Source organism: Vulpes lagopus, chromosome 7, assembly GCF_018345385.1.
Source record: "Vulpes lagopus strain Blue_001 chromosome 7, ASM1834538v1, whole genome shotgun sequence".
Classification (NCBI taxonomy): domain Eukaryota; kingdom Metazoa; phylum Chordata; class Mammalia; order Carnivora; family Canidae; genus Vulpes; species Vulpes lagopus.
Genome location: NC_054830.1, coordinates 48,651,977 through 48,677,676, shown reverse-complemented (window position 1 = coordinate 48,677,676; position 25,700 = coordinate 48,651,977). Strand labels below are relative to the sequence as shown.

At 46.6% G+C, this 25,700-nt stretch overlaps 1 protein-coding gene across 1 annotated transcript in view; it reads right to left on the bottom strand.

Moving 5' to 3' along the window:
- Positions 1-25,700, bottom strand: part of LMCD1 (LIM and cysteine rich domains 1) — a 58,246-nt gene that overhangs the window by 4,095 nt on the left and 28,451 nt on the right. Inside the window, exons 2-4 of the mRNA XM_041762602.1 lie at positions 24,805-24,893; positions 18,862-19,117; positions 11,740-12,069 (exon numbers count right to left, since the gene is read on the bottom strand). Of these exons, the coding sequence (XP_041618536.1) occupies positions 11,740-12,069; positions 18,862-19,117; positions 24,805-24,893 (675 nt within the window). The remainder of the gene's footprint in view (positions 1-11,739; positions 12,070-18,861; positions 19,118-24,804; positions 24,894-25,700) is intronic.

Genomic DNA, 25,700 nt, shown 5'->3' with positions numbered 1-25,700 from the left:
TTATCTTTTAGTGAGCTTTAAGTTTTAGAGGAGTTCTAGATTTACAGAAAAACTGTGAGGATAATACAGAGAGTTCTCATATACCCCACACCTAATTTCCTCTGTTTTGAACGTCTTAAAGTAATATGATATACTTGTCACAATTAATTAAGCAATACTGATGTTAATATTAACTAAAGTCTCAACTTTATTTTAGATGTTCTTTAGATTTTACCTAATATCCTTTTTCTATTCCAGGTTATATTACATTTAGTCCTCCTATCTCCTTAGGTTCCTCTTGGCTGTGATTTATCAGACCTCCCTTGTTTTCTGTTTTGTTTTGTTTTTGAGGCAGTTAGAGAGAGAGAAGCCTGAGCTCAGGGGTGGGGGCCGAGGGAGTGGGAGAGAAAGAATCCCAAACAGGCTCTACATTCATTGCGGAGCCGGATGTGGGGCTTGATCTCATGACCTGAGTCAAAACCAAGAGTCAGACATTCAACCAACTGAGCCACCCAGGTGCCCTAGACTTCCCTTGTTTTTGATGATCTTGACAGTTTGGAGGAGTACTGGTTAGGTGTTTTGTAGAGTGTCCCTTGGCTGGGATCTGATGTCATTGCCATGATTACATCGGGAGGAAAACCACAGAAATTAATTGCCATTCTCTCATGACATGTTATCCAGAGTACATATTAAATCTATCAAATCTTTTGAGTCATTTTGGAGTTATTTCCTGCTCCTCAAAATTCTGGTGATGCTGATGCTGATGGTGGTGCTATCATTTCCTTAAGAGAGGTCTGTGTCCAACACTATGCTCAGGATTCCATGCTCCTTACTAATACCCCTTACAGAAACCCTGGAGAGTTACGCCCCCTTCTAATTCAGCTCCCTTTTAAGGAAATCATTATTTCCCTCCAGACATTCCCTCTCAGAGACGTTCAGTGGTTGCTCAGTAATGCACAGCTGGGAGGCAAAGCTGGGATTTGAACATGGGCCAAGCTTGACTCGGAAGCCAAGTTTCTTACTACGACCCTGTGCATAGGCATCAACAAACTGCAGCCACCGCCAAACCTGGCTGCTGCCTCTTAAGACCCACCAGCTAAGAATGGATTTTACATTTGAACTCCAATTCAGTGAAATGTTTTCTTCCTAGAAAGAATTCCATTTTTCTCATTAATGAACTTGAATTATGGAGTGAATTGTGCCCCTCTAAATTCCTATGTTCAAGTCCTAACTCCCAATGTGACTGCATTTGGCCATAGGACTTTTAGCAGGTAATTAAGGTTAAATGAGGTCATAAGGGTGGGCCCCTAGTCAGATAGGACTGTTGTCCTTATGAGAGACCAATCACCTGCTCTCCTTCGCTGTGAATGCGCAGAGGAAAGGCTGTGTGAAGACACGGAAGGAAGGCACCTATGTACAAGCTAGGAGGAGAGGCTTCATCAGAAACCTACTGTACCGGCACTTTGATCTGGGACTTCTAGACTCCAGAACTGTGAGAAAATAAATTTGTTATTAAAGCCACCCAGTCTATGGTATTCTGTTATGACAGCCTGAGCTGACTAATATAACCTGTATTACAGAAATCTAGGCTTAATGATATTATTAGATTCTGAATTTCAGAAATAGAAAACTTGGTGGAAATTTGTTTTCTCTCTTGATACACGAGGTACCTATATGATATCAGTTTTGGCTCTTGGTCTATAACACCTGAGATATTTACCACCTGGCCCGCCACAGAAAATGTTTGCAGGCCCTGGCTTTAGATGAGAAATTTATCTAAGCACCAATTATATATCAGCCCAAACAGAAACATTATTTTGTCGTGCCAAGATGAGCAGGCATATGTTAAGAGCTTAAACACTTGGTATTCTTAAGTTATAGACTTGAATGACATACTTAATATATATTCTTATATACGAAGAGGATGAAATAAGAATTGTGATGATGAAAAGTAGGGAAAGAGAACCAAACGACAAAGAACGCCCATGTACTGACAGGGGTCCCTAAGCATAGTGTTGTGGAATGAATGGCTAGATAAAACATGTATTTGGATAACTAATCTGGACTGCCTGACAGTGTTCCTTAGAATGTGCTGGACTTGTTTCAGTTATGCCCCCAAGAATGAATGGTGTGAGTCCTTCACTACAATGAAAACCCTGTTCCCCTGCACATGACTGAGTCCCAGCTCCCATGGAGCTCATCAGAGGGTCTAAACCAAAAACAAGTGATGAATCATCATTGACTTATTTTCACTATCCTTTCAGCACAGCTGGGAAGTGTAAACTCTTTGGCAAGCGCTGTATGAGTACCAAGTGAGTTTTCTGTCTGACTGGCTTTCTAAGTTTCACGGGACGAAATTTCCAGCCCCTTTATTCCCACGCAGATGGGACTTAATGTCAATCCACCACCTAGTTGGGCATCACTGTGATATACCAGCGGGGCTTCCAACTCCAGATTTCCAGATGTTGCTTAATGTGGAAGCAGGGAAAGGGGGTATAAATGCATCTGGATGTGTCTGGGGACCCTTGGAAGGCACCCACAACCCACAAAAGGAAACAGGGGGACGGAAGGTCAGAGAGGCAGTTTGGGGGACCATGAGCCTGGGTTATGGTTTTGACTTCTGGAGGTAATGGGGAGCCATTACTGGTTCTCGAGGCTGGGAACACTGTGTTTGGTGCTCACTGCAGGGAGATAATTCCAGTGACAGCCGCAGCCCAGAGGGGGGAAGGGAAAGAGATCTGTGCCCGCAGAGCTTGGTCCTCACTGCGTCTGAAAGTGCTGTCTCAAGTGTCTCCCTCAATGAGGAGTGTCCCTTCCCTCACTGTTCCCCCAGCATCCCTGGCTCATGGCCTCGTTACTACCAGTAGCCAGCCCTTTAAAAGCAAACAGTGTCACTGCCATTTTATGAAAACAAGATGTCCAAGTAATGAGCCCTGTCAACATGTGTCAGGAACCAATTTCCTCCTCTGGCCTCTGAGTTATTTTCTGTGCTTTCCTTGTCATCTCAAAGGATAGTAGATCTAACAGTGTCCTGGCTTTTCAGCCTAGTGGCTCCTCAGGCCCCAGGGGCAGGCTGGCAACCAAGAGTCAGAATGCCTAGCCTGCTTGGCTCCTAAGATCCTGGGCCTACCTTTCTCTACACAAACTTATTCTACATCTTTGGTACTGAAGTTAACAATTTCTAAATTGCAGTGGATGATTGAGAGTCGGGCTAGGTGTGTGACCTTAGGCAAGTTACCCAACCTCTCTGTGCCTTAGTTTTTTCACTCATCAAGAGGATACTAATAATATTAATATCATATAGTTGTATAGATTAAATGAGATAATAGAGTTAATGGACTTTCTTAGGGCTCAATAATAATTACCTAAAATTATCCATATCCATTATCAAGTTCTCTTTATAGATGAAAGACCTGTAGCTCAAAGGGTTAAATCACTATCCCAAGATGAGGAAGACATGTTGAGGGCAGGATGTGCTTTTGGTTTGGACTTTGGGGTTTCTTTCCATAACACCATGTTCACATAGATTGACAGGACAGGACATTATTCCTCCTGTCAATGAGCTTTGTTTTTTCCCATCTCCATTTTTTCCATCTGTGCATGGCCAGAGGATAGAGTTGTGTGAATTGTACTGTCACTCGCTCCCCCAGGCTGACGGACAGTCAATCCCTTCTCCCAAACCACCCTCTGTAAGACAGTGATTCTCAGAGCTGAGTCTGCTGGGCACCCCCAGAGGGCTTGTTAAAACAGATTTGTGTCCCGCACCTGGAGTGTCTGATCCAGATAGGTCTGGGATGAAATGCAGGAATCTGCAGGCTCCTGGGGATGCTGGTGTGGTCAGGGCACCATTTTGAAAACCATGGTTATAGACTGTTTAAAATGACCTTAAAAATAAACTCAGCAAAAATGACACCACCAATTCAGTTCAGTTACAGCAAAAGCCAATCTGAATTCCTGGGATGCTTTAATTCTAGACGATTTTTAAGAAAGCCCAGTGTGGTCATTCTCAGGCTACTTTCCCTATGAAGGAGATAGTGTGGCCAAGTAAAAGTCCCTTGGGACTATGTTAAGAGGCAGAGAGAATGCTTATCATTAGCCTATTAGTTGGTTCTTATTCATACTCTCAACCGTCTAAATTCGGAGCTTGCTCTTGAGAATCTTCCTAACATTTGCCATAGAGCTTAGTTTGCACGCTATTCCCCTCTGTGGGGAGGACGTGTGGTGCAAAACTTTCACTGGTGGAACAAACGTGTAGTTTGTCCTTGTGCCACTGAAGTTTTGCCCTGTCCCTGTTCAAATGGTCAGAGATTCTTAATGAAAAGGGTCTAAATGAAAGGGTTTGAAAATTCTGTACTTTAGGCCTTTGTAATCTGTAAAAACACCTGCTTTGAGAAAGCTGAGCACTATTTTAGATTTAGCAGTCTCAGAAGCTAAGACTTTGAAGGGTTGGGGTTCCCTCCGTCATGGTGTGTGGAAATGACATTGGCAAATTCTTGGACACTTCTCCAACCAAGAGGTGTCAAAGTCGCTTCCTTTGATTGTGGTCCCTCCTTAATGACTTGCTTCTATTGAACAGAATGTAGTGGGAGGGATGTTACAGATTCCTGAGGTAGGTCATAAAAGACAACAGTTTCCTCCACTGGGATCCCTCTCTGTATACACACCTTGGGAGTCCTAGGCAGGCAGGAAAGGAATCCTGAGGTCTCTTTGCCAGGGCAACCATGTGGAGAAACCACACAGAGATAGGGGAAGAGGCCCTTGGAGCCCCTCCCTGGCTGGTCCAGTCCAGCTGTTAGTGTCTTCCTAGCATCAAAGCCACAAACCAGTAAGAAAACAAGCTTCAAAAGACTCCAGCTCCCAGCCTGCAAACTGCTCCCAATGATGCCACATGGGCAGTGTGGCACTCAACCCTGCCCAAACTGCTGATTTGTCGGCAAGATAGATATTACTTTTTTAAGCCTTGGGGAGGTTTGACATGCAGGAGTAGGTGACAAGAACATCCAATGTGGGCACACAGAATTATTAAGACTTCAGAAATGACAGTAACCGAGAAACAGAGTGTTTTAGGCAACAGTAGATTAGGGACAGTAGCCAAGAGTTACGTGGCCAGAGAACTGTCTCTAAGGACGGAGCTGTATTGGCTTTGAGTGAAGGATCAACAGATAGGCCAAACCCTCTCTGGACCAGTGGTAATCTCTCTGTTGGGGTTGCCAGAAGCTCTATCCCAATCATTCTGTTCTTTTCTGGAAGGCTCTTATCCAAAGGCCTACTCAGTCTAAACCCAGAGTGCCTTGTGAAAATCTCACTATTACAATACAGTAAATATTAACACAAGGGCCTTGAATTCAGGCACTGGGTTCTTTCCAACACAAATACTCAACAATTTATTTATAAACAGCATCTCCCCATTTCCTCTTATGGTGATTATTCACCATCTTTGCTTTGCAGCCTCATGTATCCCAAAGGTTTCTTGTTTTTTTCTTTTTTTTCTTTTCTTCTTTCCTTTTTTGGCTCAGTGTCATTTTTGGCATCTTAAGACTCGTGTATTCTCTTCCCTCACACTGTCATCTCCCTGAGACTCTTCGCAGTACAGATTGGGCAGGCTGCGGGCAGTGGTTAGGGTGGTGAGCTTTGGAAGGAGATCTGTACCATTGCTTCATCACACTGTGAGCCCTTAGACAAGTCACCCACCTCTCTGTGCCACAGTTTCCTCTTTAGGAACATATGGCAGGCCGTGGCTCATAGGAGATGCTCTACATATGGTGGTCACGGTTCTTGGCCAACTGTTTCACCTCATGTTTCTTCTTGGGGCAGATAATTGAACATGTGGCTCTCTGCCAAGCAAGGTAGCATGTTTGCCATTTCTAACCGAATATCCCTCATTGGTTATCTGATAAAGGGAGAACACAGAGCCAGGGAGCCTTAATAAATGCTACCCTTAGAAGAGAGGCTGTCAGCCTAGGGTGTTCTCAAATCCAGATTTGACAAGTGTGTTGGCAAGGACTGTCTTCCCACTAAAGGAAAAAGCCATACGTGTGGTCATCCATGTTGCAATGGCCATGTGCAGTGCCTGCAGCTACACATGAATTATGGAAATAGGAGCTTCCATTTGCTGGAGTCTTTGTAGGGTTTAGGGTAAGACAGGGCTTACTTCCAGTTCTGGCTTAACTACTCACAAGTTAGATGACTAGAAAAAGGGGAAATTATGTTTTTTTAAAAGAATTCTTAGGATTCAGTAAAACAGGACTAACAGGACTATGTGAAGCCTTTGGCATAGCTCTGGGTACAATCTCGACAGTCAAGGAATGGCAGATGACATCATCATCACCCTATTTACCTATACTAGCAAATGGAGTTGTATAAAACCAAAGTAATTCATAAAAAGCGAATAACCATCTTCTATAGTGTTCTGGTTCTGGGGTGAGCGAACTACATCTATGGGCCAAATCCAGCCCACCACCTGTTTTTGCAAATAAAGTTTTATTGGTATATGGCCATAGTCACCTATTTAGATCCCATCTATGGCTGCATTAGGGCTACAAGGCCAGAGCAAGTAGTTGTGACAGAGACCGTATGGCTTGCAAAGCCTAAAATATTCACCTTCTGCCTTTTACAGAAAAAAATTTGCCAACTCCTGTTTTAGTCAATGGAATATTATGCAGCCCACTCCAGAAAAAAAAAAAAAAAGATGCTTGTGAAGCCTCCGTGGCAACATTGAAAAGTATTTATAGCATAAAAAAAGTGGGATAAAGGGAATTTTCTGTGGAGAGAAATTCCTTTAATGTCGTTAAAATATCTCCGCTGTAAAGGAGGGAGGCAGATGTTGAGAAGCTTGGTAACTATGGTGATTTTCTGGGTCTTTTGGCCTGGGTCCCCTAGCTCAGGCAGGTCTCAGGATGTGGGGGTGGGGCCCCGGTTTCAAATTCCCAGAGAGGGGCTGGCAGGAGAGCCAGCCTGCTGAGCCCACAAGCCAAACATCTGCTGCACAAAGATTTGGAAGTGCCTTGCCCACAAATATGTCCCTTGTTGGGGCAGGAGGCAGGCTGCGCAAGCCAGCTGCTGTAAGTTTCCATGTGAAAGGCGGCCCTCGGTGGGAGGGGTGCTGCGGGGAAGGGGCTGGGTGGGGGGCACCCTGCAAGGATGATAAATCCTAAGGGTGGAGATTACACTGAGTGTTAGGTTTTGGCTTTCTTTCCTCTTTCTTCAGTTACAAGTTTGGGGTGTAGGGAGAGGCGGAAATTCCATGCCCAGGAAATCCGTCTATTTCATTTCTGAGAAAATACCAAGTAAGCATTCTAAAGGGGGAAATGGTTTGGTGGGGCTGTTAACAATCAGAGCATTGAGGTCATTGCCCTTGCGGCCCAGGCGCTCATAGGTTCCATCCAGGTGGGAGTGGTGGGGAGCAGAGGGCTGGAAAGCCACGTGGGGCTTTGCCATTCTGGAGTGAATGTTCCAGGTTGCTGGAGCTGGCAGTTCTCTGGCCATGGAGCCCTATGAAGCCCTCCAAACCCATAAAAACTCATGGTGGGTGGGACTGGGGTGTGATGGGCAAGTCCTTCCACTCATTGTTCTTGGCATGCAGACCTGGGGTCCCCAGATTTTTCATTGGGCTAGGCTGTGGGTGACTCCAAACACTACTGCTCATCCAACTAACTCATCAAACAAACCATCCTGTTGGGGGCGGGGAGGCCTATACAGACCTGGAGTTGGAAAGCTGGGTGCATATCTGTACTGATATGAATAGCTGCACAGCCCAGGTGCCGGGTAAGTTGGGCTCAGAGGGTGCAGTTCCCACAAGCGGGCTGGCCCACCCACTGTTACCTGGCCTCACCCCTAACTCAGTCCGTGGGGGCATTTCCACATGGGCGATTTGGAAAAGGCTTCTGGCAATAGTGCTCCTCTGGTCTGGATAACCCTTTCCTCTGAGCACATTTTGGTGGAGCAGCCTGGTGAGGAGGACTGGACAGCCTGACTTGGCCATTGCCAGCTTCGGGCCCCTCCCAAGATCTCTGAGGAAGGACATCACTGTAACAGGCTGACAGAGGCTGGAGAGCCATCCTGCAGTGTAGCAGAGAGGAAAGGCAGCCTGTGGCCGTAGGTTGCTGAGCAGTGTGATTGGGTGGGGTGTAAGGCAGTGTATAAAACCAGAACTCCTCGTGGACCTTTCAAGGAACGGGAGAGTGCTGCACAATGCCCTCAAAGCTGGACTCCCTAAGCCAGGAGGCCAAATACATCTAGAAAATGCCTGTGTTGTCATCTCTTCGATCCTCACCATATACGAATTTGGTGATGTCATTTTTCCTGAGTCTATATGTAAGATTATTTTTGACTTCTTTAGCAGTGGTTCTCTGAAGTGTGGCCCCCAGACCCATGCCAGCATCAGCCTGGGTGCTCAGTAGAAAAGCTGATTCTCTGGCCCTACCTGCACCTACTAAGCTGGGGTGGGGCCCAGCCCTCTGGATTTTAACTAGCCTTTCAGGTGATTTTAGTTTGAGAACCACTGCCACAGCTCACTGGAGGCTCTCGGAGGTCCTACCACAAAGAAACCCATTTAGTTTTGGTCACTCTGTCTCCCAAACTTACATGGCCATGTAAGTTTATGACCTAATATCCATTAGCTTTTCAAGGAACCAGCTTTGGGCAACAGGAAAGATGGACTTGGGGTCTGACGGATGGTGGTTCAAATCCTACAGCTTTTCTTCCAGTCATTGGGGGTGGGTTTGGGAGCTTTAAATCAGATACTCTAATACTTGGCGCTACCCTTAGTTCAGAGAAAGCCTGCCAAGTGGTAGCTGCTAATGATAGCAATAATGATCATTCTTAGGGCGGCTATGTCACCAGTGTAGTTCTAGGAAAATAGGTCTCCCATGTCCTTCCTTTTGCCTCCATTTTCCCCCTTAAATCACTGCTTGGATCTGGGGTGTCAGTCTGCGCTCTACAATTTCCTCCCCATATCTGGGTTCTCAAATTGAATGCCCTGGCCACTTCTGGCGAAGTTTATTGTCCACATCAGGGGAGCAGAAATCAGGCTTCCTGCCTGATGCTTGGCTCTGGTAAACTGTCCTACACTGCCCTTTTATGAGAAACAGAAGGCACAGCACACAGAATGGCCAGCACCCATGTCTACTTAACTTGGCCACTCACTGGGGTAAGGCAAAGCAGTCCAGGGAACACACATCCACAACTAAGTTTGGGTTTGCTGGGGACACATTGCCTATGGTCTATGTCTATCTAGCTACTTTTATAGGATTTACTCCCTGGCTTCAAGGAGATAAACAGGGCATTAAATGAGAGCACCCAGGCTTCTTTCTTCCTGGAACAGATCATAAGCAGGGTTTTATAACTCTGCATCACGTAGTAGGAAAAGTATCAGATCCAGGTTCTCCTCCTTAGAAACTGTGGGAACCTTGGAAAAAGTTACCTACCCTCTCTGAATCTCTGATTCCACACCCATAAAATGGGGTTGGTGAAATTCACCCTCTTGGCAATTGTGTGAATTAATAAACAAAGACCCTGAAAGAGTGGGCAGGGTTTCTGGCTCAGAGCAGGTGCTTAATGAATAAATGTGAACTTGGATCCCATCATCATCCTGACCATCTAAACTGCCCCCATCGTTCGAGGCTCTATTTAGTTAGAACACTCACTTATTCATCCATTTGTTCACTCATTCATGGTTCACACATTTATTGAGCACCTACTACCTCTATCAATGGCACCTGCTGAAGATACAGAGAGGAAAAAGACAAGCCCGCAGCACCTAGCGGTGACATAAATACATGGCATACAGACATGAAGCCACTAATTACATAACGTGTTATCTAAACAAGACTGGGGTTAGGGTAAGGAAGGAGAAGGCTGTCTTCCCCAGCCAGCCCAGCCCAACCAATACGGGCTTCCTTTGATTCTGTTTATTATCTGCTCTTGTTGTTTATGTACTTCCAAACTGTCACAACTACTTCTTAAGCTTGACGGTAGGCAGAGACCCGGGTCTCAGGCCACCTTTGCCCCACTTCCATGTTGTACAAATATGTGGGGCTGAGTCAAGGATAAAATACGATCTCAGATCAGCCTCTCTCTCCTGGGAATGGCAATTGGGAAATGTCACAACGACTCAAAGAGATTGCCGTCCAATTTGGAATTATGTAGTATTTATGCTTTAAGGACAAATGACTATTTGGATAGAGGGCTGGATGGGGAGGAGACTCGTTTATGAAACATGGTAACTGAATCTAAATTTTTAAGTTGCTGATACATGCATTCTTCTTGAGAAATGGGTCTTTTCAACATCATTGCCAAATCTGTGGTAGGGAAAATAAGTTTTGTTCTTTTGTCTTCAAGTTCTCAGCTTAGAGGCCCTGGGTGGCTCAGTCAGTTAAGTGTCTGATTGAGGTAGTGATCTCGGGGTCCTGGGATCGAGTCCCGTGTTGGGGCTCTCTGCTCAGTGGGGAGTCTGCTTTTGCCTCTCCCTCTCGCCCTCCCCCCATCTGTGCTGTCTCTCAAATAAATAAAATCTTTCAGAAAAAAAAAGTTCTCAGATTAACAGTATGAGGCCATAGTTCACTGGATGGCAATCCCAAATGAATGTGCCAACAAATGGGGGTTAGAGTTGCAGGATGCAGGTTTTGGATGACAAGACTGGTCCTCTCCGAATGTAGTGATAGCACCATTGGGGCTGCCATTTCTCTGGGATGTCTGGCTCACACAGGTGACTGCCAGCCTGTCACGTAATTTGAAAGGCAGGTAATTTGCTCGAGGGCTTCACATATTGGGACATTTATGTCTAAATATCAAATACAGGCAGTCGACGCCAGTTGGCTGATAGGGGCAGAGGACAAAAGGGGGCCAGAGGCCAGGAAACAGCAAACATCAGCCATCTGTGGCACTGTCTCAAGCTAGTCCTTTTACCTCCTATGCGACAGATTAAGGCAAACCAGTTCATGAGGCTTTCACCAGACACTCTGGATTCTTCATTTTTTCTCAAACAGCCCCCAGTAGTTCACTCTCTTACAGCACATCTTCCACACGCTGCTTGAGGACACTTTCCCAAGCCCAGCTCAGACCCCATGACATCTCCCACTGAAAGCCTGCCATAGCCTCCCATGGCCCTCAGAGGGAAGTCCTACATCCACAGTATTCTCCAATATGGGGACAGTGTCCTCTGCTTGTTTGATTTCCTGAGGCCTGGTGGGCAGTACAGCCTCGTTAATACTTGAATGATGAATGGATGGCCTGCCTCTTCAGGAAGCGTGCCCCTCCTGACCTTGCCAGCCTCGTGTCCCCACACCACCAGCATACAGTGCTTTCAATCACATGGGACTCAGTTCAGGCCTCTGGCTCCGCAGCACTCTCTGGAACTCAGGTGTTTTTTTTTTTTTTTTTTTTTTTTTACCTGCTTATCTCTTTAAGGTGGTACAGGTCTTCCCTGCAAAGCCTGAAGATCTGGATGTGTCCTGGTTAATCTTCCCAGGCCAGGATGGGCCTCAGGTCCTCCTCCAAGCCTACACTCACCCCAACCAAGGTTAGATGCCCTTTCTCTAAGCTGTGACAGTTTGGTAGTCTGGACCTGCCCTGGATGATCAGCCTCTCAAGCACAGTGATCTTATGTTATTTTCTGCAGGATAGTGCCAGGCACAGAGTAAAGGAGCACCAAATAGCTGCTGGCGGTCTGAATGTATGAAAGAATGCATGACCAACAGGAAAAAGCCTGGAGCTGGCCCCCTGACCCTGCAAGCCACACCAGAAGGCATGGGAGAGACTTACATATTCTTTGGATGGGTCACCGATGCTGCCGTTGGTGGTTGGGGCGGTGGTCTCTGTGACCTCTGGCTTCTCCTGCTGCTTCCCCTCCTCCTTGGGCAAACCACCCTGCCCTGGGAGGGCCACCTCTCCCACGCCCAGTGCCTCGCTCTTATATTGCTTGACAAATTCTTCCATCACTTTCAACTCATTCTCCAGAAGTCCACGGCAGCGAGAAGGGTCCTGGTCGTAGATGGGGAGCTGGTGCATGAGCTGGCGTCGGCGGTAATAGGCACCCTCGGTGCCTGTCACTGGCTGCTTCTCTTTTGGGATGAGCTCCATGTACTGCAGACCCTGGTGAGGAGGAGATAAAGCTACTGTGATTCTCAGGTACCCAAGCAGACATGTGGAATTGGTGAACAGCTTCCAGCTTCTTCAGGTTTTCTGCAGAACCGAGGACAGTCAAGGCAGGAATGCTGTGAATTTGGCAACACCCAAGAGAGACCTAAATAAGTTTCACTCTCCTCTACATTGTCACAGATTCACATTCTGGATGAGAATGTGTACCTGAAGTCAGTGTTCATTTTAGATTTGTTGGCTTTGCAATACAGGTTTGGTTTCCTTCAACACCAAACATTTTTACTTCATTCACCTAATGGCAATGTTCCTAATTAAAAACAAAAGAGTCAATCTAGTTTAAAATTGCTTTTCTTAGATGAAAAATGATAGGCATAAGGTATTTCATCGTTTATTAATTTAAAAACAGGCCAAGGCACCTTCTAATAGAATGAATTGATAAGGCATCAAGGTCATAACATTTCCACACCAATTATGACTGGTAACCACATGAATAGTAATATGTCCATAGATAACTGTCCAATTTTGGCTTTTTTTTTTAAATGAACAGTAACCTTATACTTGGGTGGGTACCAGGGATGGGGACAATTGGGGAAGATAAAGGTCAAAGCCACAGAGCATGAGAAAGTGTGAAAGGAGAACTGTTTATCCTTGACAACTATTCTCCACTTCCATGCCTGTCCCTGCCTATGACCCTGACACCCCCACCAGGTTGCGTGATTCCTACTGCCCGGGTGGCCGTTGCCATTTATACCCCCCTGGAACTTGCCTGCCCCATATCACATTGCTTGGGGCTGGACTTATTTTGGAATTGAATTGTGTTACTCAACATGGAAAGTCATACAATAATTCATAATGAACAACCATATTGGTTGCCTGATGTTATAAGGAGCAGGGGTAAGGGAGGAGTATATGAGTCCAGAGCCTGGTTTGCTGAGTTTCATAATAAATGAATTCTGGATAAGACCAATTTTAGAGAAGGGAGACACAGGTGACCCGGGTTCCTGTGGGACTCATGAAGTGAGAGGTGGCTGTGGATGGTCCCTAGGAGGCTCTGTCCTAGATCCTGGATCACCTGGCTGAGCTGCCTCCTGGCTCTGTGGGCTCACGGCACACCCTCTTACTATCCCTTCATCCACACAGTCCCCAATACTTTTCTAGGTGCTTTCGCCAGACACAGGAGATGGCCTGGGGTGGGGCGTGGACAGAATTCTGGGGTACCAGGAAATTTGAGTTTCTAGCTCTTGCCCTGCTGCTGTTCTCTGTGTAAGACTGAAAAAGTACCCAGTGCCCGTGGACCTGTTTCATCATCTACAAAGTTCGAGGTAGACTGCATGATCTTCAGGGTCCTGACCACTGTGAGAAGTCTGTGGTGCCCTTACTCAGTCCTTACCATTATTATGAGAGAGAAGCAGTAGCACTGACCCGAGTCTACAGCTCAGGAAAGTGGCTCAAGGAGCACATGGATTCGGGTTGGCCAAAGAGGCCAAGATGCTGAACCCCAACAGATGAAAGTGCCAGGGAGCCACACAGCTGACTACATGTTTGGGAAGGGCTGAGTCCTGACTCTGTCTTGGGAAAATGGGGTGCTGTTTTTCCCTGGCTCAGTATAAAACTGCAGGTAGCTTCCAGCACAAACATGCCAAGCAAGTAGGTCTTAAGAATCTAGTCTCAAACTTTGGGGTGCATAAGAATCACTTGATGGCCTTGTGAAAAACCTTCCTGGGCCCATCCTGGACTGTGATTTAGGAGTCTGTAAAGGGCCTAGAAGTGAGTGCTCTAGTAGGTCCTCCTGGGTGTTTGTGAAGCAGGACATCTGAGGATTGGGGCCTGTCTGGAGATAGGGGGTGGTGGTGGGACAGGATGTGACCATCAGAGGACAGGGAAAGCAGTGGACCAGCAGCCTACAGGCTGGGGGCAGGGCACAGGGCCCTGGGGATGTGGGTTAGGGACAGTGTGGGGGACAAATAACTACCCCAGTCATTCTTATTTCGTGTGTGGGGACTGCCCTGCTCCCAGGATCTATGGAAGGATTTTGGAGAAGTAGAAACAAGAGCGATGCTCACTGTGCCAGAATGGGCACTCAGATGGCCAACATCTCACTCATTCCAAGTGCTGAAGCAGATCTAGTTGCATGGCTGATTGAGTTCATGGGAGCACAATTTCTTCTCCTAGGAAGGCTACCGACTCCTGCAGGATGAGTGGTCGAAGGCATGGTAGGAGTAGCTAACACCTACATGGTATGGTGCTTCCTATGATCTGGGCGCCCTTCTAGGTACCTGACACAAGCTAACCCATTTAATTCTCACAGAACCTCTAGGAGTAAGGAACTAATATTACCCCTCAAGAAACTGAGGCATGGAAAAGGAACCTCCTGAAGCTCCCACAATGCATCTGTGGGATTTTGTACTCAGCAGAGCTTGGGTCTCATGCATGTGTGTACTACTTCTTTAGGAGATGAATGATTTGCAAAGAGAAAAAAATTTCCTTCAATCTCTAGGGAGGTTTCCTTTGGTCTTTGTCAGAGTGAAGAGGCTGTGTAAACACTGCCTTGTGCCATGATTCTCCAGTCTCTGGATATGGCTATGACTCTGGTCTGTAAGAGGAGGTATCCCTTCCTGCTTAGCTTTACAAATAAACACTGTGGTAGAAGTCCCGCAGCAGTGGCCTTCTGCAAGTGTCAGCCACCTGCTTGTTGATCCCTACATTAAATGTCCTTTCATGGCTCTGTCCTGGCTACAGGTGTCTATAGCCCACAGAGCTCAAGGATTCCTGGCCAGGGCCCTGGAGACAGTGAGTGTTCCTTCCCAGGAACCTAGTGTTCCTGTGGCAGCTCAAAGACCCAGCTGGGTACCATAGCATCCTGCTGCCACTGGCATGTGTTCTGTGATGGCATGCCTTGCCTGGCTGGCCCGAGAATCCTAGTCACACACACCTGCGGCAGATGCTGTTCACTGACCCAGGAGAGGGTATCAGAGTCCATCTCGATACACCATTCAGACAACTACTGTTGGTTTGGCATGGGCTTGGGAAGGAGATGATGGGGACAGAGGTTTGGGTCAGAGTCAGCTGCCTGCGCCTCTCAGAGCTTGTAACAGAATCTCTCAGGAATCTCTCCAGGAAGCTGATTAAGGTCATGTTTCCAAAACCTTTAGCAAGAGACCTTTTCTTGGAGCAGTTAGGAAAGGTTGGTTTAGGTTTCAAGGTTTTCATGAGGACCTTTCTGAGTCATTTGGTGTTTTGCTGTCTGGCTGGGACATCTTGGGTGAAGTGGTTCCCAGAATCGGGCTTCATCAGGAGAGGAATCAAAGGGCAGAGAGAAAAGTGGAAAAGGTACTTTATTCTAAGGGTTGGGCAGTAGGACACACATGGAAGACCCGATCCTGCCTGTTCTTTCTGCTTCTCTAGCTGTCAGGCAAGGATGGTAAATGGGCTTCGTGTTACATGTCAATCCTAGTCAACAGTGGCCACTTGGAGTGTTGTGTCGAGGATTCTGAGGCCAATGAAGGCACTACGAGAGACAGTGCCCTGATTGACCAGCCATGTTTGCCTTAGGCATGAGAGTAGAGGATGAGGTATGAGTGCCACACCTGCGTAGGCTCCTCAAAGACTTTCCCCTGTAAAATGGGGTTACGATGCATATAGGGAGTGGTAAGGTGTTGATGATCTATCTTTTTATCTGTCATCTACAGAATGTTCAATGGATGCTGGTTCCCTTCATCTTTTCCTCCTTGCCTCCCCCCAGATCCTGGATAGCCTTTAAAGATCTGCCCAAGTTCCTCCCAATTCTTAGGAGCCTTCCTTAAAAGTGCTAATCCAAGGTACCTGCTTTTATCCTGCCTCTCTTCCTATATGTCTGGTTCTCCTGGCCTGGCTTGGTAGCCAAGAGCCTAAGCTTTGGAGTCAGGGAGGCCTGAGTCCAAGGGATGGCTCTGCCATTTAAGCCAGTGATGGGACATTTAGCTAGCTGTGTCACTTCTCTCAACCTCAGTTGCCTCCTCTGTGAATAAGTATGGTAATAGTATATATCCTTAACAGTTAAAATTTTCTAGATGAGACCATGCAAGTACAGCTCTTAGCATAGGGCCAGGTAAATGCTCAGTAAATATTAGCCATTAGGTTTATTGTTACTAGCCTTAAAGGCTTAAGAATTTCTCCGTTTTTCATTCTGGTTGGGAAGGATGACAGGAAGATTCAGTCCCATTTCCAAAATATAATCAGTCCTGATCACTTGGTAATTAAACAAACATCAGGAGGGTGAATGGGAAGGGACAACTGTCCAATCTCAGAGCAACTTGCTCAGGCAGGCCAGATGCAGGGCAGACAGAGGGGCCTTTATACCATGTGGTTTTACGAGCCAGCATTAATCATAGCCTGACGATGCCTTCCTCTGATTAGTCTGGGGCCAAAGCATTTGGGGTTTTCACCAGCCAGTTCCTGACGTCCACAGCCAGCTCTTTTACAAGCCGCCTGCTTTACTTTCCACTGACATGTTGTAGACCTGGGTGATGGCTTACCCAGACCTGGGCGCTGGAGGCAGACCTGCGTTTGGAGCCACCCAGCATGTCCTGGTACTGCTGTTGTTGGATGCCACCCTCTGGCCCGGATCTGCCCCTGTCTAGCCCCTGCAACTGGTAAAGGCCAACTGACCACGCTGTGTTTCCCTACCCGTAAAATAATTCCTACTTCACATGGTGGCTGAGCTCACAAATGCTGACCTATTCTTTTAAAATGTTTTTCTTAAAAAGTAAAGCTTTTAAAAAAGTAACTTTGCCAGTCTCCACTTGATCTAGAAGGGATTTCCCCATCTTTCCCTCACTTAAGCTATAGCTTAGAGCTGTGCTGCTCAGACTCTCTATGGTGAAGGTTTTTTTGTTTGATTTTTCCATCTATTGCAGAATGATTTGTGGGCTCGCTGCATGAGATGAGAATGTAGCTCATGCCACATGAGATTCCCACATGAGTCTGAGCATAGTGGAATTCTGTTCAGTGAGAGGAGTTCTCTGATCACAGGCATGGATGTCAATTGCTACTAAATCTCCCCAACATTTATTCTCAATTTCTGTACCTCTCGTTGTAGGCCAGTCACAGGATTTTTATGGCACAGTGTTGGTCCATAGACCACATGTGGAATGTCACTGGCCAGGAGGGTGACGTAGCACAAATACTCATCAAGCCTACTATGTGCCCTGCATGGTGCAAGGTGTTGGATAGGATGGGGCACAGGATAGGCATGGCATCTGCCCTTTTGGGGCCTTGCTTCACTCCAGTGAGAGAGATGATAACTAAGCAAAGACATACATAAGACAACCATAGCTTGCAATCAAAGCTTCTAAGAAACACTGGAGAACTGAGAGAAAAAAAAAAATGAGGGCAGCCTGGGTGGCTCAGTGATTTAGCGCTGCCTTCAGTCCAGGGCATGATCCTGGAGACTTGGGATCGAGTCCCATGTTGGGCTCCCTGCATGGAGCCTGCTTCTCCCTCTGCCTGTGTCTCTGCCTCTCTCTCTCTGTGTCTCTCATGAGTAAATAAATAAAATCTTAAAAAAAAATGTAGCTGGAGGATAGGTGGCATCTGCTGTAGACTGGGTGGTTAGGGAAGGCCTGCCTTGGATCTGTCAGAAAGACCTAGCCATGCAAAGAGCAGGAAAAGGACATTTCAAGTAGAGGGAACAGCAAGTGCAAAGTCCCTGAGGAGGGCAAAAGCCTAGAGCATTCAAGAGCAGGGAAGAGGAAGGTCAGGGCACTGTAAGGTAATGAGTAAGGGGTCACAGCTGTTGGGGAGCCTGTGGTGGGGATATGACCATGCAGGACTCTGAAGCCTCTCCTTTTTTTCCCAGAAGACATTTAATTAAATGCCAGGCTTGCATCCCTAAAATCATAGGACCTTTTTACTCTCATTAACTTGTAGAAATCACCTTGGCCTTTGCTATTGCAGGTATGATCTGGGGGCCAGCAGAATCAGCATCACCTGGGAGCATGTTAGGAGTGTGGAGTCTCAGACCAGCCCCAAGCTCACTAGATGTATTTCTGCAAGCTGTCCAGATAATGTATAAGGTTGTTGAAATTTGAGGGACACTGGTCTGGTCCCCTGGGTCTTGAAGGTGACTGCGTGCGGCATTACCTAAGGAGTCAAATACCCGTATCTGTTGATTCTGATCCTGTAATCTAGAGCTTCTGATTTAATGGTCTGGGGTGAGGCCTGTGCATGGGGACTTGTTATGGGTTTTTGTAGAGGGCAGCCAGGATGTGACTTTGTGCAAGTCATTTCTCTTTCTGGACCTTGTCCTTCTCTGGGTGCTTCTTCCCCAGGGTTGTGTAAAGCTAGTTCAGTTCTCCCTTCAAGCCCAAGAGGTCTCAGTGGTTAGAGAAAAGAGGGGACTGTTTCTGTGCTCCACCACAGGCCTGCAACGGGCATATCCCGGCCACTCTGAGGAAAAATGAACATCTCACACATGAAGACAAGCACTCTGAGAGTCTGGAATCACAAACCATCCTTTGTTCAGAAATGGGGAGCCCAAAGGGAACCATGAATGACCCTGTACCAGAGCTGGAAGGGCCCTTTATAATTCTCAGAAACACTTTTATCCATTTCCTGGATGAGGAAAACCAAGGGCTAGACAGTTTTCACTTCAAGATCACATAGTGAGGCAGGAATGGGCTTAGAATCATATCTATTCCTATCATTTCTATCATCTCGCCTTCTTCCTACCTTGTCTTTGAAATTCAGGCATAGCTAACATTTACATGGATAGGAGAACAACCCCTTGGTTGGAGGATGCTGTCTTACCAGTTTCTGGGTGACTCCAGGGGGGGCCCACTCATAGGTGATGGTGTCAAAGGTGGGATCTTTCCCAGTGGCAATGGGATTGGTCATGATCATCCGATTCCTCTTGTAAATCCGGATGCCGTCCCCACCTTTCACCCGGGCTGTGAGGGTGGAATACTTGGAGTCCATCAGCAAGCGGCCAATTTTCCGATCGTCTTCCAGCTCAGAGCTCAAGCAGTGATCCTCATGGCTGCATTTGCATGACTTGCATATTTTCCTGGGGTGGGAGGTTAATTGGGACAAATGAGATCAACCTCCAGAGAAGAGGAGCAGAGTCTCCTGCTGGTAGCATCTGCCTTTTTGAAAGCAAGTTCAAGGTTTAACTTTAGTAACTTGGAAAGGTTTGCAGCAGATGAATGGCAACCTGAGACCAAAAGGCCTTGGCATTGGGAACTGAGTTTAGGAGTTGGGAACTGAGTTTAGGTGACTGTCCATCAGTCGGTCTATGGGGAATGTGGGATATGACTTTTGGTGGTAAAAAGAACAACACATTTTTACTCACAGTGATTATGACAGCAAAGGTTGGTTCATTCATTAGAGATGCTTGAAAGCAGGAGTCTTTATGATCTGTGGGCTGAACCCACAACCTGGTTTTGTAAATAAAGTTTTATTGGAACATAGCCATGCTCAATTCATTTACATATTGTCTGTGGATGCATTTGGGCTAAACAGGCAGACTCGAATAACTGCAACAGAGACCATGTAGCCCACAGAGCCTAAAGTATCCATGATCTGGTCCTTTGTAAAAAAAAAAAAGTTTGCTGACCCCTGCCTTTTTAAGGAAATCTTGAAATGGTCTCCCAAGATTCATGAGCCTTGGAGCTTCAACAACTTTCACTCTTTAGCACTCAAACTGAAGTTAGAACACAGCTGGAAATTTTCTTCGAAAAATGGGTGGATAGGACCCAGGGGGAAGGGAATGAGCTCAGGAAACCCCTTAGGCTGGAGAGATTGATGTTTGCTGGCAAGGCTCTGCTGCGAGGCCGAGAGAAGGAAAAAAGCATCCTGGGGGAAGCGTCAAATTCACTCGAAAGCCTGATGTTTCTCTCTGACAATTACAGACTACAGCATCTGGCTGCTTCGTGCCCATGCTGTTGAGGTTTTGAAATCCAGAGGGTTCAAGGTATAGAGGAAAACCACTTCCCTCCCTTTCTGGCCTGACACCTGAGGCGTGCTGTATCGTGGCTGCTCTCACGCATGAGATTTAAAAACTTGTTAATAAGTGAAGTGAGCAACGTCAAGCCCTGCGACACGGATGAGGCAGGCCCGAGCAAGAGAGAGGTCAGGGCAGAAGCACGAGTGCTTCACAGCCAGGGATGCCTGAAGGAATCCTCCTTTTCTTCACCAGTAGTTCTAAACGCAGGTCAGTTCCAACCCCGAGGAGGCATGTGGCAATGTCTGAAGACATTTTTGGTTGTCACAATGGGGTAGCTACTGGCTTCTGTGGGGTAGAGGCCAGGGGTGCTGCTAAACATCCCATAATATATAGGATAGCCCCCCCTCCACACAAAAGAATTAGCCTGTCCAAAATGTCAACAGTGCTGAGGTTGAGAAACCCCTGTCTAATATAAAGGGAGGGAGGCCCCACTGCAACCTTCCAGGAGTGCACAGTTGGGATCGGGGAGGGAGAGAAAATCAACAGAACTGTAACTGTAAGGCTGGGCCATAGGAGGGTTTCATATGCTCTGGGGTGGCTCTGTTGATGTGGACCAGTTCCCCCAGTATGTATGTTTGTGGCACATGGAAAGAGGCTCAGTGTGGTAAGTGTGGGACACAGCAGGTTACATTTCTGCAGTGCAAGGCTGATTCTTGTTTTTAATGCAAGAATCTTGTAGTCCAGTTTCACATTCAGTGGGTTACAATTTGAGAAATGGTAAAATCGATGAGCTCAAGGATAATGCCGGTACTCCAAAACAGAATATGACCCTAAAGATGATGTGGGGCAAAAATAAGCAGTTTTTTCTTCTGGTCCTCATAAGAAGGGGTTGCTTATTTTATAGAATTGGGGCATTTTATTAATAATAAACATTCCCTTTCCTCTCCTTTTTATGAGCCAGGCATGAAGGAGACGGTTTCTCCAACATAGGGGAGAGCACCACTGGTTTACATGTGGGGAGTGACAACGGCAGAGGAGGAAGTGGTAGGAGGAAGAGGAAGGAAGTGAGGGAAAGCCTGGTGTCCCATCAGATCCTCTGAGCCCCATTGCCTACCATGCATGGAGCTGGGTGGAGGAGCTGCCATTTGCTTTTTTTGTTAAATAAGACTCTCAGGATGCTATTAGAGATGTGGCAAATGCAAAACACTTCAAAATGGAAAATGTTGACGGATATGAGATATTCTTTGAAATTGTGTCAGTGTTATTTCTCCTTTTATTCATATTGTCATGTTGCAAGGCACTGTTGCTGGGATTCCATGGATGAGGAAGACACCTTCCTAGCCCTACTCTACTCTTTCCGGGCACTCAGACTGAAGGGGACACAGACACAACCCAGAAAGATCCTCAATAGTATTAAAACAGCTATTTATTCTTCCTAGGCTACCAGCAATGGAGGAAAAGGCAAAGCCTTGGACTCTTATCCCATCCTGAACACTAGCCCAACACAGGCCCATGGTCAAGTTTATCATCTGACAGCGAGAGGGCTAGTGGGTATGAGGAGTTGGCAAACTACATTCCATTAGCAGAATCTCACCCATCACCTATTTCTGCACAACCTGTGAAGCAAGAATAGTTTCTACATTGTTATAGGGTTGAAAAAAATTCAAAAGCTTACTATCTTATGACACAAGAAAATGATATGAAATTTGAATTTCACTCCTGAAATAGAGATTTATGGGAACATACGCACATTAATTCATTTACATATTGTCTATGGATGCTTTCATGCTACAAGGGCCACGTTAACTAGTTGTGTTAAGGACCAAATGGCCTGTGAAACCTAAAATGTTTATGAAGAGACTGTTTACAGGACGTTAGCTGACCCTTGGTCTATTTGACGAGTTTCAAACTTTGCTGCACACCTAAATCACCTGGGGAGCTTGGTAAACTTGGAGATGCCCTACCTTGACCCCAGCAAGTCAGATTCCATGGGTCTGGAGTGGGATCTGGACAGGGATACTTGCAATCCTGTTCAGAGGTGATTTGGATGCACATCAAAGTGCCAGAGTCCCTAGTTGGTTCCTTTCAGAAATTTAAGCAGCTCTGGTTGACTTTCTCTAGATTGTCTCTCAGAAAGCAGAGGAAGCCTAGCTCTGAGGGCTAGGCTCACTCAGATCAGTGAAGATCCACTGCCCCTGGGAGAAGATGCAGAGTTAACATGTAATTCCTGGGGCAGCAGCCTAAGCTGGCATGGAGACAGGACCTCATCACAAGGGGTGCCATAATGAGGACACCAGGGTGATCCAAAGAATGACCCCTGAAGAATGTAAAATTTTGTAATCTCAAGAGCCATTTTTCATACTATTATCTCAGTTTTTTCATACTATGTCCCCTCCTTCCCTCAAAGCAGGGTTTTTCTCTATTTACTGAAGCCAGTGAGCATTAAAAAAAAATTAAAGCTATTAGGATTATGATTATATATATAAAAGAATCTCTGCATGCAAGGAAGAGACTTTCTGTTGGGCTCTCTCTGAAAAGCCTGGAGTCCTGGACATGTGTTTCCCTCTGCCCTGAGGAGCAGTTCAGCACCTTGAGGTTGGCTCAGAAGGCCAGGGAACCTGGCATGTCCATCTGGGAAGCAGGAGGCTGCAGGCTGCTAGGGGAGCCTCCCCTTCTGTTTTCATGATTTGCTGTTTCATGAACGTCTGCTCTTGCCTTCACTCTGTACCCTTCGAAGTAATTCTACCATCTGTGCCACTAATACTAATATCATTCTAATTCTGCTGTGTCAATCATTAATTTGATGACAGATAGCTTGCCTCAAACTATGGATTGCAAAGCCAGAGTGGAGCCTAGAGCATATTGGCTCTAGCATCCCCATTTTTCAGAAGGGAAAGGCGAGGCTTACAGAAGGGAAGTGTTTGTTTCAAGCAGAGTGAGGAGGTTAACTTGTCCTGTGATTATCAGTCGAGGGACTTGCTCATTAAACCAGGCTGGCTGTCACTTTGGTTATTCAAATATCTTTCAAACTACTAAAAGTATGAGAACTGGAGCATAAAAATGGTTTCACGTGGTTTCCCATTCTGGGACCTCACTGTTCCAATGTGGCTTGAATTCAGGTCTCCATTAAAGTTATTCAAACTAAGACAACACTTGGTATGTGGGACCCGAGGCTACAATCTGCACTTCTCAAGGATCAATTCACTTGATGTTCAAGTCCTTTGCAGAATGGTGGGGGAATGTAGAGATTAAAACAATGCTGAGACTCCTGGTTACAGCCCCAATTGGTAACCAACTCCTGGTTACAGGCTCAGAATTGCCCTCCTGCCATAAACAGCTAGAAAACCAGACAAAATATGTTAAATGACCCTTTTCAGATGTCAGACAACAGGCAGCAAAGGACTGATCCTTTAGAGGGGGAAACATTGAACTGAGTCAGTGGGTGTTTTTGGGGAACATTATCCCCTGCCTTAAAGAGTCTAAAAGGAGGTATCCCAGCTGTCTTTGGAGAGCTGATGAGCAGTCAGCATTGTTCTGTGACACCCTGATGGCAGATTCAGGACCAGGGGGTGAAATGGTAGGGAAGCTGACTCTCCTCAAGACCAGAAAGGGCTCAAATGGCCAGAATAGATGCGTGGGGTGTTCCCCCAAAGGGGAGTGTGTTCGCTGTGGGAGGAATTTGTGCGGGGGATGGAGTGGGGTTTGGACGACCTTGAAGGTCCCTTACATCCAGAAGACCACATGAGCTCCTGTGAGGTTGAGGACTGTCAGGGAACAGAGTCAAGGAATAATCTCGTGCTTTGAACAAACACAGGACTGGTGAGTGTTTGAGAACATGGTGTGGGGTTCAAGAAGACCCAAGTTTGAATCCTGCCATGTATTGGATGTTTCCCTGCTACCCCCTCTTGGTTTCCTGACTTGAAAAATGGAGAAACTTTTCCCTACTGCTCAAGGTTACTTCAACGTTTAAATGTAAAAGACTTGGTTCAGCTCAACAAATGTTTTTGCAATTGCCATCTCACTATGGAAGTCAACAACTCTGAGACAATTACCTCCCAAATTGTGCTCCCCCACTGAATGTCCAAGGAAACCCTCTGGCAGGGGAGATAAAAACTCCCTCTTTGCTCTCTTGCCCTACAGAGGTTAGGCTGTCTCTCCCAGGGCTGCTGGGATAGTCACACAGGCTGTGCCCTGCACAAATCCAGTGGGCGATACCCACATAGATGCTGATGGGAACAGTGCCTGGGAGCTGTGCAGTATGGCAGCCCTACTTCTGGCTTTCAGAGTCCTCAATGAAAAACAAGAAAAACTCTGCAGATCCAAGTCTAGCTGTATCTTATGACCCTCCTTTGTAGGTATGAGTATACTGCAGCCTGGTTTTAAAGTACTAGGGACACAGTGACTTTTATTTCTGGCCTGGGGTCCTCTGAGGTCACAAAAGGGGCAACAACATAGTACAGGGGGATCAAGCACATGCACCAAACCCCAGGATAGAGCAATCTGGAGAGGACCAGGCACCAATTAAGAGGTACCCACATCTTCCCAGTATGGTCTTTGGTGGGCTGAGCTTGGAGGCCTCCACCTTGAAATGGTGAGTGAAGCACTAAACTCCTTTCTCATCTTGGCTCCCAAGGACTTCTCAGTCATTTCTGAATTGGGCTATGCAGGAGTACATTCACTCTGGAGCCAGTCCTCCCTGAAACGCATGCATTGTAAGCAGTCGCAGCAGAGAAGAATGACTAGGGGTTCCCAGAAAGGACAGCCAAGAAATGAAGACAGGCATAGCCTCTCCTGACAAACTCTGTTACCTCCATGGATGTGGCTCAAAGCCTGAACACGTCCCCTTGCATTTCAAACAAGGCACACCTCTTGCTGACTGCTGCTGGCCCAGGGACATCTGGAAAAGAAGACAGAAAAGAGGGTGTTTTCCTTCCAAATGTCTTGGACCGGGGATGCTTGACCTCTAAAAGACTTGGCATGCCAGCAAAGGGATTGTGTGGGGTTCAAAGGGCTCAAGATGAATAAGCCATCAGTTACTGTTTACCAAGAATGGAGAAGACCAGCTGGGAAAGTAGCCATAGAGCAGGCAAATGTGGAAGGGTGGGGCCCTTCCCAATAAAAATGGACCGAGGCGGGGTCTTTCAGAGCTGTTGCCAGCAAGCCCATAGGGTTCCCTTGGAAACCCCCTGCTGCGAGGGATCATCTGCTCCTTCCTCCACATTCACCAGCTCCCCTGGTCCACTTGTCCCTGGAATGGAATCTTCCAGTGAGTGACTCCTCTCCCTCATTTATGTGTGATTTATTGATAGGGTGGGATTAAACCAAAGCTATAGGCAGACACAAATGTTCATGCTGCCAAATGTTTACAGCTCAAAGCATAACAAATATTTTGCTAAAACATGGAAAATCAGGAGCATTTCAAGACTGGTTGTCCTCTGAAAGGAGAACAACACATGGGACAGGTTTTACTCTTTGTCACCAGCTGCTGCCGCTGCTGTGTTGAGACCCAAATGCCCGGATGGCTCTCAAATCAGCAGCATCACAGGAAGCTTGCCAGAAACACAGCCCCTCAGGTCCTACCCCAGCCCTTCTGATTCAGAATCTGCAGTTCAACAAAATTCCAGGAGATTCATATTACATTAAAATTGGAGAGCCAGTGGATCTGCTGGCTAAGAAACTTACCTATTTCTCCAATGGGGGCGGG